Source organism: Anomalospiza imberbis, chromosome Z, assembly GCF_031753505.1.
Source record: "Anomalospiza imberbis isolate Cuckoo-Finch-1a 21T00152 chromosome Z, ASM3175350v1, whole genome shotgun sequence".
Classification (NCBI taxonomy): Eukaryota; Metazoa; Chordata; class Aves; order Passeriformes; family Viduidae; genus Anomalospiza; species Anomalospiza imberbis.
Window position 1 is genome coordinate 59352258 of NC_089721.1, and position 16524 is coordinate 59368781.

A 16524-nucleotide genomic window follows, 5' to 3' on the forward strand; every position below is an offset into this window, starting at 1 on the left:
CTTTACAGCCATGTTTTCTAACATTGTCACAGCCTCTGTCTGGAGCAAAGACAGTTTTCATCAATGGTTCTGGGAAAAATCCGAAAACAGCTGTTGTTTGAAAAAACTCCACAGGGGATCGGGAAAACTGATTTTTCAGCCAAGGTCAACACAGCTAGTAGGTCAGCAGCGACTGCAGAAGCTCTGATTGTTTCAAAATGAACCTTTCAACTTAGTATGAGATTCCTTTTATGTAGTAGGTATTTAAACTGTACTGAACATTACTTTTTAAAGCAAGTACTCAATAAGGATTTTTATGCTGCTATCTACTGTGTATGATTATGTTCAGTGCCATTTCACTGTTTTTATGTTATGCATCTCAGGTCTCACTCATTGTTTGGACCTCTGGTGGAAGGGCAATGCAGCTGCTGACACTCTGACAATGACAGCAACAGTTCCGAATCAAATTACACAAGAAAAATTGTCACATGACTTTTATCACCAGAATTCGAAAGCTTTGAGTAAACAATTTGATCTTATCCTTTCTCAAGCCAGACAAATTCTTAATTCTTGCCCTGATTGTGCTTTTTTAATATCTTTACCTACCACAGTAGGCACAAATCCAAGAGATTTGGATGTCAATGGATGTTACACACGTTTCCTCTTTTGGCAGCCTAAAGTATGTGCATATATAAGTTGACACATATTCCAAATTTTTTGCTGCCTCCACTCATAAAGGGGAAAGGGCAAGAGATGTAATTATGCACATGTTGCGAGCTACTGCTACTTTAGAAGTCCCCAAAGTAGTGAAAACTGATAATGATGCAGCATATGTTTCACAATCAATGAAAACCTTTTTTCATTGTTGGGGTATACATCACTTAACTGGTATACCTCATTCCTCAACAGGTCAAGCTGCTGTGGAATGAACACATGCCCTTTTAAAGAACATGTTTCTTAGAGACAAAAGGGGGGATCCCCTTAGTATAACATCTCAGGAACAATTGGACAAAGCAACATTTGTTTTAAATTTCTTAAATATTTCCAGATTTGATAACAAAACAGCAAGTGAAAAAAGGTTTTCCCATGATGCTTTTGATGAAAAAAGGACTTCCCATGATGAGAAGTCATTCTCAATGACTTCTTTATTACAAAGACTTGCAGAATGGACAATGACTAGGCCCTAGCTTTTGCTAACAGGGGGGTGTGGTTATGGTTGTGTTTCTCTACCCATGGGAGCTCATTGGCTACCTGCAAAGAACATCAAACCTGCAGAGGGAATGCAGACTTGAAGGCATCACAATTTTGGTTTGGTTATCAGTTGCAATGGGTTTGGGCATAACATATGCAACCCTTTTTATCATCCTCAGTGTATTCTCAATGAATGTGAATGAAGCATGGGTCCCACAACCAAACATCAATGTTAGGTTCACATTAGCCAAAGCAATTAACCAATCTACCCTTCGTATATCCATGATCAGTCCTAGTGATCCATTTCAATCACGTCTGGTTGGCATTCCTTTGTTGGATGACAAACAGAACAAATTATACAATCAAACAGTTCCACGTGATTGTACAACTCCAGGTAAGCGTAGATAATCCTGGTGTTTGGGATCACGGCAGTCTAATGCTGGCCAGTCTGTGGAATGGTGTATGGGCAATACTGATAGAGACTTGAGAAAAGTAAGTATCTTCCCTGCTCTCTCACTGCAGCCTCAAGAGCTGAATGTACTAGGCTCTATAAAAGCTCCTCTGTGTTTTTACCTTAATTATGCTAATGATTCAAAAGCAGACAACACGGGTTGACATAAGTGGCACTGGCATTTATTCTAATATTTCTGCCTGGTGTAATTTTACTACTTTCTCACAAATCACAACAGAGACCTGTGCAATAAGCCTGCCTGATAACATATTTTCAATGTGTGGCAACAGCGCACGGAAAGGCATTACAAGTAACGCAGTGGGAGGTCCATGTACTTTTGGTCATTTGACTGTGTTTCATCACAGTCTCAAAACTCTAACTAATTGGACACTACAACATACGTGAAATAAACATGATGCTCAGTCATTTGACCCTGACTGTAACCCTGAGGCTGAATTCTGGAATAGTGCAAAGAGATTTTTTAGTTCCTTAGTTGCCTCTATTGATACTGCACATGCCATCAACACAATTAATAAACTGGGTGGTTGGCTTGAAAAAGAAGCTAAGGCTACTAGTAATGCTTCAACAGATTGTTAACAGATGTTGACTGAGAATGTCATGCAACACTGCAAAATAGAGCAGGAATAGACTTTTTAATGTTAGCCCAAGGACACAGATATGAAGACTTCAAGAGGATGTGCTGCTGTACAACCACTCCAAATCCATTCAGAAAAACATCCAGGAATTGAAGGAGCTATCTGGAGAGCTGCAGCAAAATCAGGGATGGGATCCTTTTCTCTATTCTCCTGGTTGGGAAGATTTAATTTTGGACCTTGGGTCAAACATATAGTTGGGTTTCACTGTAGTAGGACTCATAGCACTTTTGATGATTATGTTATGTTTCCCATGCATATCTTCTTGTGTTCAATGGCTTATCCATCAGAATATGAAGCATGTAATGCTTATGCAGACACCTACTGTACTTTGCAATACTTAGTAAAAAAGAAAGGGGGAGATATAGGGAAAGAAAACAAAGAGAACAATTGAGAGAACAAAGAGCATTTAGTTACAAAGACTATTCAGTCACCAGAGATATAACAAAGTTTTTAAAAATGTAACATGTAACAGGTGCACAGTAGTTTGCAGAAAGAACTATTATATAAGCATTTATCTTTGAGAGAAAAGTCTGATGTTGCTATTAGTGAATTGATCACAAATATTATTGGTTAGCAATTTTATTAACAATTATACTACTGGCTTTCCAGGTTCACGCTATTCTAACCCAATGGTGGAAATATTATAAAAGCTATGTACACTTTTAATAGACGCCTGTGGTTATACCACAACTGGGGACTGTGTTTCTTTCATGTGCTTGCAACCTCAGGCATATTTAATAACCTAAAGCTTCCTAGGTCTATTAGGAAAAGCAGAAGTAGACAAACTTGTTCAACATCATGTCTGGACTTTTTCTAGAAAGATTTTAAGCAATAATTTAATTTATAGACATCTACAAGTTTTATCACCTGCTATTTTGCACAGAATACCTTAACCTTCACAAAACACAGTAGACTGCCTGTAGATTTTTACCAAAAAAAAGCAAAAAAATTTAAAACCCACAGGAACAATGTACCCTTCTCAAAGCCACTTCCAGTATAATAGCAGAGATGTAGCACGATCTCAGTGGTGCCCAAAATTAATTTTAATATCAGTTTATAAGTGTCAATCATTTATAGGCAGCACAAAAAACAGATAATAGTGAAGGCAAAGTAAATGTAACTACAGAAATTACTTACTGAATGTAATTCTGGAAAAACCTCTTCCATGGCAAAGTATTCCATATAAGTGGCAAATCCCTCATTCAGCCAGAGATCATTCCACCATTCCATAGTTACTAGATTGCCAAACCACTAAGAATGACCAAAAACATCATTATTTTCTTAGAATTAAAATCAAATGAGAAGTACTCCATTCATCCTCTGCTTTATTTAAAATAAAGGTAAGGTAAAATGAAGGTCAGTCAAAACCACAGAAAAGCCTTCACAGCAACAACTCCTTAAGCATGGCATGAGAGTTGCACTCTGCCTGTTGTGCTGTAGAAAATACACCTGCCGGCTTTCTAAGCAGATACAATGCACTACCCAGTCACAGTGAGGGGAGGGGTGAATCTAAGGATAGAATTGCACTTAAAAAACAAAGAAATTAAAAAAGAAAAAAAAACTTCCCAGACTAGTACCTGATGGGCAAGCTCATGTGCTATCACTGCAGTTATTAGCTTTTTATCCCTCACTGAAGAAGTATTGTTGTCAAATAAGAGTGTTGTTTCTCGGAAAGTGATCAAGCCCCAGTTTTCCATTGCACCAGACTGAAAATCAGGAATTGCTACCAGATCTGGAAAAGATTTGAAAGAAGATTTTGAAAACTGCTAGTTAAACCAATCCTATCTTTCAAGCCTACCTATTATATGATATAATCATTAAAAAATTAATTATTTAAACCCTGCTGTGTGGACATACACTCAAATCTCAAGTACAGAAGCCCCACAGATTTATAATGAAGTTTCTCTAGCAGTACTCTGACACAAACAACTTAACAAGACCCTGCCTATGGATGCTGCATGAGCAAAAGTAGCATGGAAATGAGATGGCCTGAAAAGTACACTACTAAAAAGCAGTGTCTTAGAAGACTGCATTTCACTATCTTTCCAGTCAAACCAATGCATGTAGAGAAGAAATGCTGCAGATCTTGCAGTTGTGAACATGGTTCACAAACTGAGAATTTCCTCACTACTAAGTTGAGTAACACCAAAGAAATTCTTCTGTGTAAATTTATGTAAAAATATAAACAATCTGTCTCCAAACGCTCACAAAAGCTTTCCAACTTGGGACTCACTTAATACTTGCTGTCAGACAAACGTGTAATTAGTTTTTAAATTTATTTAATAATTTAATAATTGTAATACTTTCTTTAAAATGAAAATTCCCATGCATTTTTCAGATCAGAGCTTCTTCGGGTTATTTTTTTAATTAAAAAAAAAGTCCTAAAGAACTTACCTAATTTTTCAAGAGGGTATTTCATAAAAAAGTATTTTTGGTAAAATTCCAGAAGCTTCACTGCTGTGTCTAAGGCATACCCAACTTGGTTTAGATGCTGCGGTATGGCATAGACAGATACCTAGTCAAAGCAGAGAAGAGAAAGTATTTTGAAACTCACAGCTACAAAAGGTTTAGAATTGAAGGAGGAGCTGAGCAGGAGTTCCTGAAACAGATAAGACACATTTTTGCAAGTATGTACACAAATTATTACATAGAGAAGTTATGAAGCTGCTCATAAAAAGCTGATTTTTCTTACTAGAGACTTTAACAGGTCAAAATACAGGAACACTATCCTGTGTGTATGCAAGAACAATTAAAGAATGACAACTTTAAGGAATGCGTCCAAGAAGGGTCTACAGGACACAAATTTTAAAATCCCTCATGAGTTAAGTGACCCTCCCTGTATACCTCAACCAATCTTTAGTCTGTGATAGAATTTATAGTATGATAGCAGTAGTATAATCTGCAAGAAATTATTAAAAAAAATTGGCATAAAGCTCATCCCTATCTAAGGTATGGCCGCATAAAACATGATGTAAGAAGCATTTATATAAAAATTGAGAGGCTACAATCTCCCCCTATTAATGTTGAATTACCTGTATCAAGAAAACGTCTTTGATTAGGTTACAGGTAGATTCACGTTTAGGACACCCTTTCCTGCACAAACTAAGAAATACGTGGACAACCATATTCCAGTTCTATAAAAAAGGAGTCACTCTTCCTGTGCTATAAATCAATTCAACAAATGGCATTTAAAACAGATGGAAAAGGTAATCTTTTAATTTTTGAGTTTGAATGAAGCACATATAAATAAGAATCCAGTCTAGTGCTCCGGGAGTACAAAAGTATTCTTCGCTACAAATTTTAAGCTCAAAACCGAAATATAAGATCCTCCTAGGATCTTCCGGAGTTGAGAAAAATCTTACTGCATTATAAGCAATGAAGCAACTTTACTTCAACTCTGCACTATCCTAAAGCTTTCATGACAATAAACTTCTTCTGTGTGAAGCTCAAATTCTTTGGATCTCCCAACCACAAACTGCTGGGAGCATTCTGAGTCTGTGTTTCCTGGGAAATGCCAATATATGCTTCCTTTTTACTGACTTCCTTGGCCTGCTGGACACTGATGAGACTACTTTAGACCTACTACAACTCTGGCCTTACTTGGTATTCTTGTGCTTTCTGCCTTAAAAAAAAAAAAGGGTAACAATCTGTTTTATTCATCTTTCATTAGAAATACTTGCCTAGATGAGAATCAAAGCCTGTCTTGCATCTTTACTTGTGTTTGTTTATCGGATTAGAGAGCTTCTCGTTCTACAATGCTACTAGCACTATTCTCTCTGGCACTTGTGATATAGGCACTTCTGACATTTCACCACAAAGGGGCACTTTCTGCTAAAGAGTCATGAAAGTCGCTGCTTACATGAAACTTTTGCACTTTCTAAAATAAGATTAAGGAGCATCTATTAATATTATCACATTTATTCTTTAGTTTCTCTAACTGCACAAATTACAGAAATGGGCCATACCCTTGCAAAGGACAAAGCTCAAGCAGTACCCACTCTTTGATATTTAGAACCTCTGGAAAAACAAATTCAAATAACTGTATTTAAGTGACTAAATGCAGATTTAATGTCAGCTTAAATTTGATTTACTGTAAGGCACGAGTTTTTCAGATACGTTACCTTGGCAGGTACAGAAAATTTTTGTGGCACTGCTTGAAGCCATGTGTAGATGTTCCTAGAAACTTGTCACATTTCTTTACATCCTCAGAGCAACTCCTAGTTTGTGTGACATTACTGCTCACAGACGAAGCATTGAAAAGAAGAGTTTAAAGCTGCCAGCTCTTAAAGCTCTTAGGAGTTTTACATTTTGTAAATTTCCACATTTAACAAGACCTGATGCAGAGTCCCTTGTTGTAAAAGTGTATTCAGTCTGGTATCACCTCAGTCCACTTCATAACATATGGCTTTTGTCCCCTACGTATGATGAGTATAATGAAACCAAGAAGATAAATTTAAAAGAGACAGTTTGCTTGTTGGTTTGGGGATCATTTTGTTTTGTTTAGTAGCCTGGTCAGCTTGAGAAGAGTGAAGCAGAACTTAAAGTGAAACAAACACATACCAGAGTCCCATTAGTTTCCCTGCTGATGTTTTTCAAGTCTGCAACAACAAAAGCTACTAGGTAGGTGCTCATATTCAAACTCACAAAAAACTCATCTTGAACAATTCCATTTGTCACAGGTGTAGTAGCTTTCTGCAGGGGAAATGAAGTATTATTAATGCAGACAAAAGAACACTAAGACATAAAATAAATCAATGTTAAATAATTATATAATGCTACAAACAGTTAATAGACATGTTTACATAATATCTTTATATTTTTGTTATATTTCAGAAGGATTGATGATACTTACAACAATGTAACAAGCTTAAGAAGACATTAAACCTCTATGCTTATAAATACAAAAATTATTTGTCAAGTTTTATTACATAGTATTACCAAAAAACTACTCTGTTGGAGAAACTAATCTAATTTGCATTGCATTTAAAGTCCCAGTATAATCCAAAGACAACATATAGATCAGCATTAATTAAGGGAGTGTTAGGCTAGACCAGAGACATAGATCAGCATAGCCTACTAAAAATACTGTTGTTACATGAAGTATTTGTCTCTTTCCGTAAGTCTAATCAAAACTAGGTAACCAGACATACTTACTATTTTAAAATCGAGCAAAATATTCCTCAGATGCACTTTTACAAATCAAAAGAGAATGCATTTTAAAAACTGAGGAAAACCTAAGACTTCAGTTACTTCAAAGCAAAAAGATGTCCAGCTCAAACATACACTGACAAAAGTGACTGTCTGCCCAGTTGTCTAAGCACACAGTAAGATACCATACAGAAATAATATACTGCACTGTACCTCAACTTACTTTTTTGTGCAGTTTTTTTTAATACTAGTCCTATAAAAGCATGCTATATGCCTTTAAGTACTTTTCTATGTATTCTTTCACAAACATGAAATACAAAAAGAAGAAAGCAAAATTTTTAAAACCACTATAATCCAGAATGCTAAAGGTCTGGAAAGAGAAATGGCAGTTTATAAATTCTGAAACTTCATATATGATTTTGTTTTCAGAATCACAAACATTTAAAAAAACAACAACCTTAGTTTTAGACAAGACCATTTGAAACCAAACAATGTTTTGACATTTAACTGTCATTGAAAATTTAACTGTCAGCCTTAAAGAGAAATGGATTTTTAAACCCAAGATATAGTCACTATAATAATTTAATCTGACCATTATGTATGAGCAGAATGCCATCTTTGAATTTCTCTAGTGAATTCACAAATTTCTGCTTTTATTACAGCTTTTGTTTCATAAGGATGTGACAGTTTATTTAAGAAAATCTGCTGCAGTTTAATTTTTAAACTGGTTTAAAAATTAGTTATGCTCATTAAAAAAAAACCAACACACTCAAACCAAAAACAGGACAAACAAAACCACAAAAAGTAGCTCTACAAGCCCAAAATATGCCATTTATTTCCAGCCTTAATCCATGTCAAACACTCTATGTTGCCAAGTTAGTTATGTACACACTAGCTGACAAGGCCTACTTCTGAGATCTCTTGGTCATGCAGGTACAGATGATTATTTCAGCAATGTCTGCTGCACACATTACAAAATATTCTGAGTTGGAAGGAACCTACAAGGACCACGGAATCCAAGTCCAAGGGAATGGCCATATGGGGCTCTAACCCACAACCTTGGCATTATTAACACCCTGCTATGACCAACTGAACTAATTGTGGGTGTATGCAGCAGGGCTAAATCATCATTTACTTTCTGTACATGAAGAACTTGGGAGGCTGTGGAAAGATGCCTTAGCCACTTGCCCAGCTCCTAGCAGAGAGGAGTGAATGAGCACCCTTTCTTGTTTACATAAAACAGAAGAGTGATCCACCAGAGTTCATTTCTTCCTGTATTGCTAAGAATCACTACAAATCCAAATAAATGTTCATACACTGTGAAAAGATACTGTTTCATAAGTTATTCGCTTGGTTTTCAAAAACAAGGCATCTGCATGAGCACCTGAGCTTTAGACAGCTTCCTGGAACCCAAGCTGCGCAGTGTACATAAATATACCAGAAACACCAAAGCTGTAATTTTCTCATTACTGATTAGATCAATGTCAGTATTCAGTTTCTACTGGGTGATAAATGGTGGTGTTTTGATGAGAGAATACCTAGTTCAGACACAGACTAGGTAACGTTAGTCTTTCTTGTCTCTCTAAATTAATTAGGCTTCCATAAAGGTTTGTCAAAGGCATAAGGGCATAAAACATCACCATAAAATTCAGATAAGCTCTTACAAGATTTTGTCTGAAAAATTCTAGGTGAAGGAATGTCAGATTCCTCATTCACATTCTGGAGCTGACTTTGTCTGTGTTCATACCACACCTCCCCTCATTTAGCCACAGAAGCACATCCTTCAAGATCAGGCATATACTTCACATAGACTGGTGCTAATTACACAAACTGCTGCTGAAGGTACTTCAGTACTCGGCACACGTGCAGCAGCAGCAAACTCAGGAAACCAGAAAGGAAACCTTCAGGGCTGTTGAGACCAATGTCATCAACAACATAACCTCTGCAAAATAAAAGTTCATTTAATTTCAAGAGGAATCCTTCAGTCATTCAACTGTCATTCAGTAACATCATACACCACGCAATGCACTGAACAGTTGTTTTCTCTATGAAGTTCAAGTCTTTGAGAACAAAACAGTTGATAAAAGTCATATAGTTTATAGCTTACCCACTCAGGTCAATCCCCTGGACATTAATGCAATAAAACCACAATCACAAATACTGAAACAAATTACCTAGGCAGCAACTCTACTAAAATTCCCCTACAAAAACAGGTACCTTTGGCATGTTTGACAGAGTGGAAAGTTTCTCATCCCTTTTGATCTTGATTAAAAAAGTAGCTTTAAGTGCTGGTTCATCAAAGCATGGAAAAGCAGACCTTGCTGCCAGAGGTTCAAACTGAGTTGCTGCAAACCACCTAATGGGAAGAGTGGAGAACAGCAAAATAAAAATTATTAAGATATAAATGTCAGTTTAGTTAGGATAGAACAGTCATTTCCCTCCCGAACATTCTAACAGCTTGTTATAGGAATAGCTTTTTGAAAAGTAGATGTTAAGGCTGGGCCAGTCGGAGTATATGTTTAATTCACAATTTTTTCTTTAAAACCCAATAACATACTTATTTGAGGAGTAATCTTCTTGGCTTTTTTTGCTTTCTGAACAAAAAAGAATACACCTGGAATAACTCACTTACAAAACAATTGCCAAAGTATAAGCCAGCCAGTTTCCAAAGAGAGGGAACAAAAAGAAGATTGAAAAATTAAATTAGCAAGCATGTCTAATAAATAAGAGTTTGGAAACCTCTGCAGTAGACTGCAGAAGGTCTGCAAGGAAGCTTTTTCATCTAATTGCCTGGCCATTTCCTGCAGATGTTCCCACAGTTCATCTAACTGTATGCCTGCTCCTTGTGCTGGCTAGTGGATGGATTCTGTCCAAGTCCAAGTTGTCTTGTCTCTAATCCAACAGCTATTACTATCACAAGAAGACTTCTCAGGAGTCCACCCTCCTTCTCCACTATTTTTATAATAACTAGCCACAGAAATTATGGCTTTTGATGGAGAGCATCTTTGACTTCTGCACCTGCAAGACAACACAGAGTTCAACACATCTACTAATTGAAGTATTTACTGGGGCTACATAGAGAAGATGGTACACATTGTGGAGTTTTTTTTTCCCTTTCTTTTTTTTTTTAACCTACTGCCAAGCTACCCACAAGTGTTTGGGCGATTTATTTGTTCTGCACCATGATTCAAACATTTTTGGATATACAGCTTTTCTGAGATGGCACAGTGCTGACAACTGACAAGATTAAACTGCATGCCTGCTTTCAACTTCTTACTCTTTTCTTTCCTCTGACAAATCATTGCAGTTTCACTGCAAGATTGTGCAGAAGAAAAGCAAAGAATAAAGAACCATTCTGCATAAAAATACAAATAAGATCAAATTTATTTTTTATTTTGCTTTTGGCAACAAGTTAAGTGAGTTATTTTGCCATTTTGTAATTTTATATTTTTATAGCAGTATAAAATATTAAAAACAAAGTAAAACTAAACTAAAGAAAATTTATTTTCTTCCAAAATCAATTGATTGTTTGAGTTTTATATAGAAAGTACAGTAACCACAGAGGTTATCAGAGTAGTCTGCATTTGTAAAACTACAGACAACAGATGAGCAGAGACAATGCCCCTGCAAAAAGACGAGGCAGGCAAGGCAATGGAAATTATGAAATCACTAAAGAGTTATCTGCAAAGGATTTACTGAAAAAGATACAGGCTAAAACATGTTCAACATAAAGGTCAAAACATCCTGTTCCTGAACAAAAGCAGGTAGCACTGGACTGAAGGGGAACAAAATCTCAAAAAATTACTGACAAGTCATATTCTTCCTCTTTAAACAATTAAGCATTCTCTTTCTACTATGGTAAATACAAACAGAAAAGAAAGCTGCAGCTACATCAGAATAGGAAAAAAATTCCGAGTTTCAATCATTTAGGTAATTTTTGCCTTCTACACTTACCACTGCACTCTTATATCCGCTTACTTCATGGGAATGTATGTTTTTAATGCTTGCAATAAGTTGCTTAGGCAACCCACACTGCTTTTCCTGTCTCTTTTTTATTGCACCACACTGTTTCTAGAAGACCTGCATGGATAGTTACTTGCCCACAAAGGCATGAACACTCTTAAGTATGTGACCAACAGAAGGCCTATTTGAAGTGGGGAGGGAGGGTCAATTTTTAATAATCTTCTTCATAAAAAGCACTTATTTACTCTTTGCAAAAATAAGTGCGATGTTTCCCTTTCTCCAGTCATGTGAGAATTTGCCTGACTGCCATGACTTTTTCATATATGATTGAGAACATCTTGGCAATGACATCTCTCAGTTCCCTTAGACTGTGTGATGCATCTCTTTGGGCCCCACTGGGTACCCCTGATGGTCTTGAACCTGGCATCTTTCTATGAGGACAGGAATTTGTTTCCTCAGTCCCTGCCTTGAGACTCAAGGGCTCAAGAAACGTGGTAAGAATTTCCAAAGGGAGAAACAAAAAACTTAACAAACCAAAAAAGCCACACTGAACTACCTACAACCTCCACACTCAAGTACATTTCACTGTAGGAGAGGCTGCCCTGATTTAAGAAACTCATCCATGAAAGACATTTTTCAAGTAGATTAATCAAGAGATAAAACACTGATTTTTCTCAACAGGAATAAGTAGCATAAAATGTCCAATAAAAAAAGCAACCTTTCTACTTCTGTTATCAAAGCACAATCTAGAAGTGACAGAATGGAGAAGATGTATTAGTGTGCATACCTTTGCTTAGAGTTCTCATCCTTGTAAGAAATTTTATAGAAGCCATAGTAGGTGTCTGATAAATTAGATGAATATTCCATGTTGATAGTATAATTCTGTCCTGCAAGGAGAGCCTCTGGAGCCATGAGTGCAATCTGGTCATGCAGTGGATATTCCAGGAATTCAACTGGCTTTGCTTGCTGTCCTTGTGCTGAAGTAATTGTTGCCTTGGTGATATTAAGTCCTGAGCTGTGAAGTACAATCTTCCGAGTTACATGGAGGATGTTGACCACTATTTTTACAGAGCCTGCAAATTTCAGAGTAGTTAAATTTGGCTGCAAGACAAGATCATAGTGCAGTGGTACAACATCAGGAGGAAGTCTAAGTTTTGCCCATGGAAATAGTTTTCCATTTGTTGCCAAAGGATATATTAGTTCCATTGTATGATTTTTTTTATGGCAGCCTTCTTTGGTAAATGTACACTTGGGAAGAAGATAAATCACTATAATTAATGAAAATGCAATCACAAAAACAACTGTGCAAACCACTATGGTCCTCGTAGAGGGCACTGAGCATGATCCATTTGGATTTTGTCTATATGCAGACATGTTATTCTGCAGACTCGAGCTTCTGTTCATGAAGGACATCCCCAACAATTTTGCTGATGACTCATAATCCTCTTCATCATCATCCATTTCATGCTCTCCAAGGCCACGCACCAAGAGACGGGAGCTTCTTGGTTCATATTCCACTTCATCAGGCTCCAGTGGATGTAAACAAGGCTCTTTTGCCAGGTCAACCACATCGGGCTCCTCTTCAAACATGCTGTTTTCTATCATATTCCTGGGTAACTGAATTCGATCTGAAAAAGAAATGACCATATATTACACCATAAACAACAGGCTTGAGTGTAACACCTCAAAGATATTTCACTGAATTACAGAATGGGAAACATCTTTACAATATATACCATCAAGATCTCTTCCATTTTCTCTCCTAAGTTTGTTTCCTGGAAATATTTCTATGCTTTTCTGCCTAACCTAACTTTGCTTTCAGTGTCTTCAAAAGGATGCTTTCCTTGGACATAATCAAAAGCATCTTACACCATAACTGGAGGTCAGCTAGACCACTGCACTGCTCTCCCAATCCACTGATGTCATTGGCCTGGCTGCATTTCCTCTACCCCAGTAAACTATATTTGTACTCAACTTTGAGTAAAATAACTAAATTCTTTAGGTTGGATTATTTCTTATGTTGCACAGTAAAGCACAGACACCAATACAGCTCTAGAAGTGTTTCAAATATGCTACTATTTGAGTTCTTTAGCAGAGGAGAAAATCTGCCAATGTGATGGCAGTCACACAAATAAAACAACTATTTGATGTTTTTAAACTTCATTTTTCACAAACATTGTAAAAAAGATAAAAATATTTCTCACACAAAAATAGCAGTATAAAAATCATAGTTCGAATTGACATCTTCATTTAAGATATAGTAACAATCCTTGAAAGAATCCACGTATCTAAGAAGAAAAATCTGTGCCAGACTGTTTGCCTCCGTAAAATTTGTCCTTAATAGATAATGGACCAGTGAATATAAAGGAGGAATTGAGATTCATACCAAATTTTAAAATCACATTTTTATAGCATGCAGTTACATTTTAATTAAACTTCTGATCTTATCTTCCACTGTTTATGTAAAAGGTTATCTTTTAGCTCATTAGTCTCCAGTCACAGGTTCTATGCAAGGGATTAGACAATACTTTTGCCCAACTACAAGGGTTCAGAAATGAACCTAATCTCTTTAAGATATGCCTGTCTACTGGTAACTGAACAATACTAACATCACACCTCTATCTTCCACATTATTTGTTTCCAGAACAAGAAAGCTGATTTTTGCTCTGGATGTAAACTTACTATAAAGTAGGCTAACTTTTATTGATTTCTGACAAAAAAGTACATTTTGCCAATCTATAAACAACCTAGAATATAACTGTTCCTCCAATGTATTATTTCTTTTATTTTTCATTTTATTAAAGTCAAGTCTCTATATGGCTGACAATCTCAAAAGTGAAAATAAAACATTTTAAAGAAAAGATGGCAAGAACATTTTCAAACTAGATATACTAAGTTCCTCAACATTCACTCTAAATGTATCAAGACTTCCTGCTTCAAGGCCACAAACTCAGAAAAACTGGAGTGTCAGTAACTGTAGCAATTAAAAGGGCCTTAAAATAAGGTAAAAGGAAAATAAAAAATCCTTCCCCAGAAAATTCAGTAAGAGAAAGGTGCACTAGTCAACCTGAACAGGAGATACAGTGATGTATGAAAACAGGGAGTTTGGTGAAACTTGGATCTACGTGCTCTAAGAAGGAATAGGATCAGAGGGTCACAAGATATCTGAGGCTGGCAGGAACTTCAGGAAGTCATCTGCTCCAACCTCTAGGCAAAAGCTTCCAGAATTTTCTATTCTTGTGGCATTTCCCAGTACAGTGCTCACATGCCAGCCTTCAGGCTGCAGTTGCATTCAGTGGTCTAGCACCATGATCTCTACACCGGAGCACATGCACTTTCATGTCAGATTGGGGAACACACAGAATTGAGAGGACAGAAAGCGAAGTTAAATTTGAAGTGAAAACACATAGGCAACCAAGTGGAGGAAAAAAATGTGGAAAGAAAAGTATTGTGCAGCAGAAACTCTTTTACAATTCCTATCCCCAAGAACAGTTAATCAATAATTCACTACAACTTTTAACAGAATTTATTACTCCCTTCAGCTGGTTGCTTTTGAAATTTGCTGACTAGCTTCAATCAAATTTGAAAACAGACTTAAGACCAAATTTCTTCGAGTCCCAATGTAATCCCACCCCAAAACAACAGCTGCTGGTAGAAGACATCCAAATCCATATCTGCTATGTAGAAAAGGCAGGTATTAAGACTCACATCTTAACCACTCCAAAAGGTAGCAGTCAATCAGTACAGAGCTCCAACCCCAGCCATGGCATGTGCAGCTGCACGGCCAGCAAAAGAGGTAGAAGACAGGGGAGGCACTGCAGAGGGAAGGAGGAGAAAGATAAAGTGCAAAAATCTAGCAGAAAGCAGGTTTCATCAGGTCCGAGGCTTAGAGAACAGTCTGCTTTTTGAGGAGCTTATTCTCGATTAAGTTTCTTCTAAAGACAGTATTTTCAAAGTCGCATGCAGGTACTAACAACTTTTTCAGTAAAAAATAATTATACTAAAAAATCTCAAACTGGAACTAAGATAGAAAAGTTAAACTAGAAGTTAGCTTCAAGACAATTCACAGTTTTAATACCTAGAGACATTAATTTCTAGGAAAACAACAGTTATGGGCAATTCCTACAGAAATATTTGCACAAATTGGAAGTAATTAAAATCTGTAAGATCAAAACTTTACTGCATATCAAAAACATCACAAGACTACTACTCTCCAGTGGAAAGAACATAGACCAAGTATCAAAAAATTACTCGAGCTATTTATGCTGACATAAAAGTCTTTTCATCATTTTCTTTATTCACAGAACACATTTTTAGGAGATGAACCATAGAAAATTTGCTTAAAACTTTAACACTCAGATAAACTCTGAACTCTTTGCTTCCTGCTGGTTCACTGGCATTGATAACATGATAGTGTGAGTGAACTGAACTTTTACAACATTTCAATTTTAACAATATGAGCTAAACAGCCACATGAAGGGGAACACCCCAGTATTCTTAAACTGAAACATGCCACAAGGAATAAGGAGCAGCTTGAGGAGCATGATTGCAAGCATCACATTTCACTGTCATCTCTCATACCACATATGGCCAAGCAGCAAACATTCCCATTTTAAGATACATACAAAGCAGATTAATTCATATTCCAAATATAATACAGGACAAATGACTATAAATTCACGAGTAGGAAAATTAACCTGGAAAGAACTTGCATGGTCCCAGTGAACTACCACTGTCATGCCAGAGGTTGCAGGTGTGCTAGAGACATTTGTGGTCACACCAAGATGGAAGTATTATTCCACAATAATGGAAGTACTGATCTGAGCTGATAAAATGTGTTACAAAAGCCATCTGCAATCAAGCATGGCAGCTTGAATCTAAATCTTTGCTAAACACAAGTCTAGTGTGAGAGTAAACAAATAGGTAAAAGAAAAAAGTCTTGGAAGTCAGTCTTGCTGCTCTCAAAATGCCCCTAATGAAATGCTAAGAGCCTAAAGGTGAAAATGTAAGCTTTTAGCTACATCAGCTAAAAGCTTAAACATACCCAAAAGCGATTTTACACAATTCTTCTACAAATTTTTCTTCTGAAAACAAGAGATTTTAAACTCTTTTAAAATCTTTTATCTTGGGGATTTT

The 16524-nt window shown here is 36.6% G+C and overlaps 2 protein-coding genes across 5 annotated transcripts in view; both read right to left on the reverse strand.

The window, feature by feature from the left end:
• Positions 1-16524, reverse strand: part of GTF2H2 (general transcription factor IIH subunit 2) — a 459966-nt gene that overhangs the window by 159441 nt on the left and 284001 nt on the right. The gene's annotated exons all lie outside the window — the stretch shown is intronic.
• LNPEP (leucyl and cystinyl aminopeptidase) overlaps positions 1-16524 on the reverse strand; it is a 57331-nt gene that overhangs the window by 20850 nt on the left and 19957 nt on the right. For 2 of the 4 annotated variants that reach the window (XM_068177011.1, XM_068177009.1), the window contains exons 2-8: positions 15097-15203; positions 12176-13016; positions 9643-9781; positions 6838-6969; positions 4672-4792; positions 3855-4009; positions 3415-3528 (exon numbers count right to left, since the gene is read on the reverse strand). In XM_068177011.1, the coding sequence (XP_068033112.1) occupies positions 3415-3528; positions 3855-4009; positions 4672-4792; positions 6838-6969; positions 9643-9781; positions 12176-12993 (1479 nt within the window). In that variant the 5' untranslated portion in view covers positions 12994-13016; positions 15097-15203. The remainder of the gene's footprint in view (positions 1-3414; positions 3529-3854; positions 4010-4671; positions 4793-6837; positions 6970-9642; positions 9782-12175; positions 13017-15096; positions 15204-16524) is intronic. The other 2 variants (XM_068177008.1, XM_068177010.1) reach the window with 1 other exon arrangement.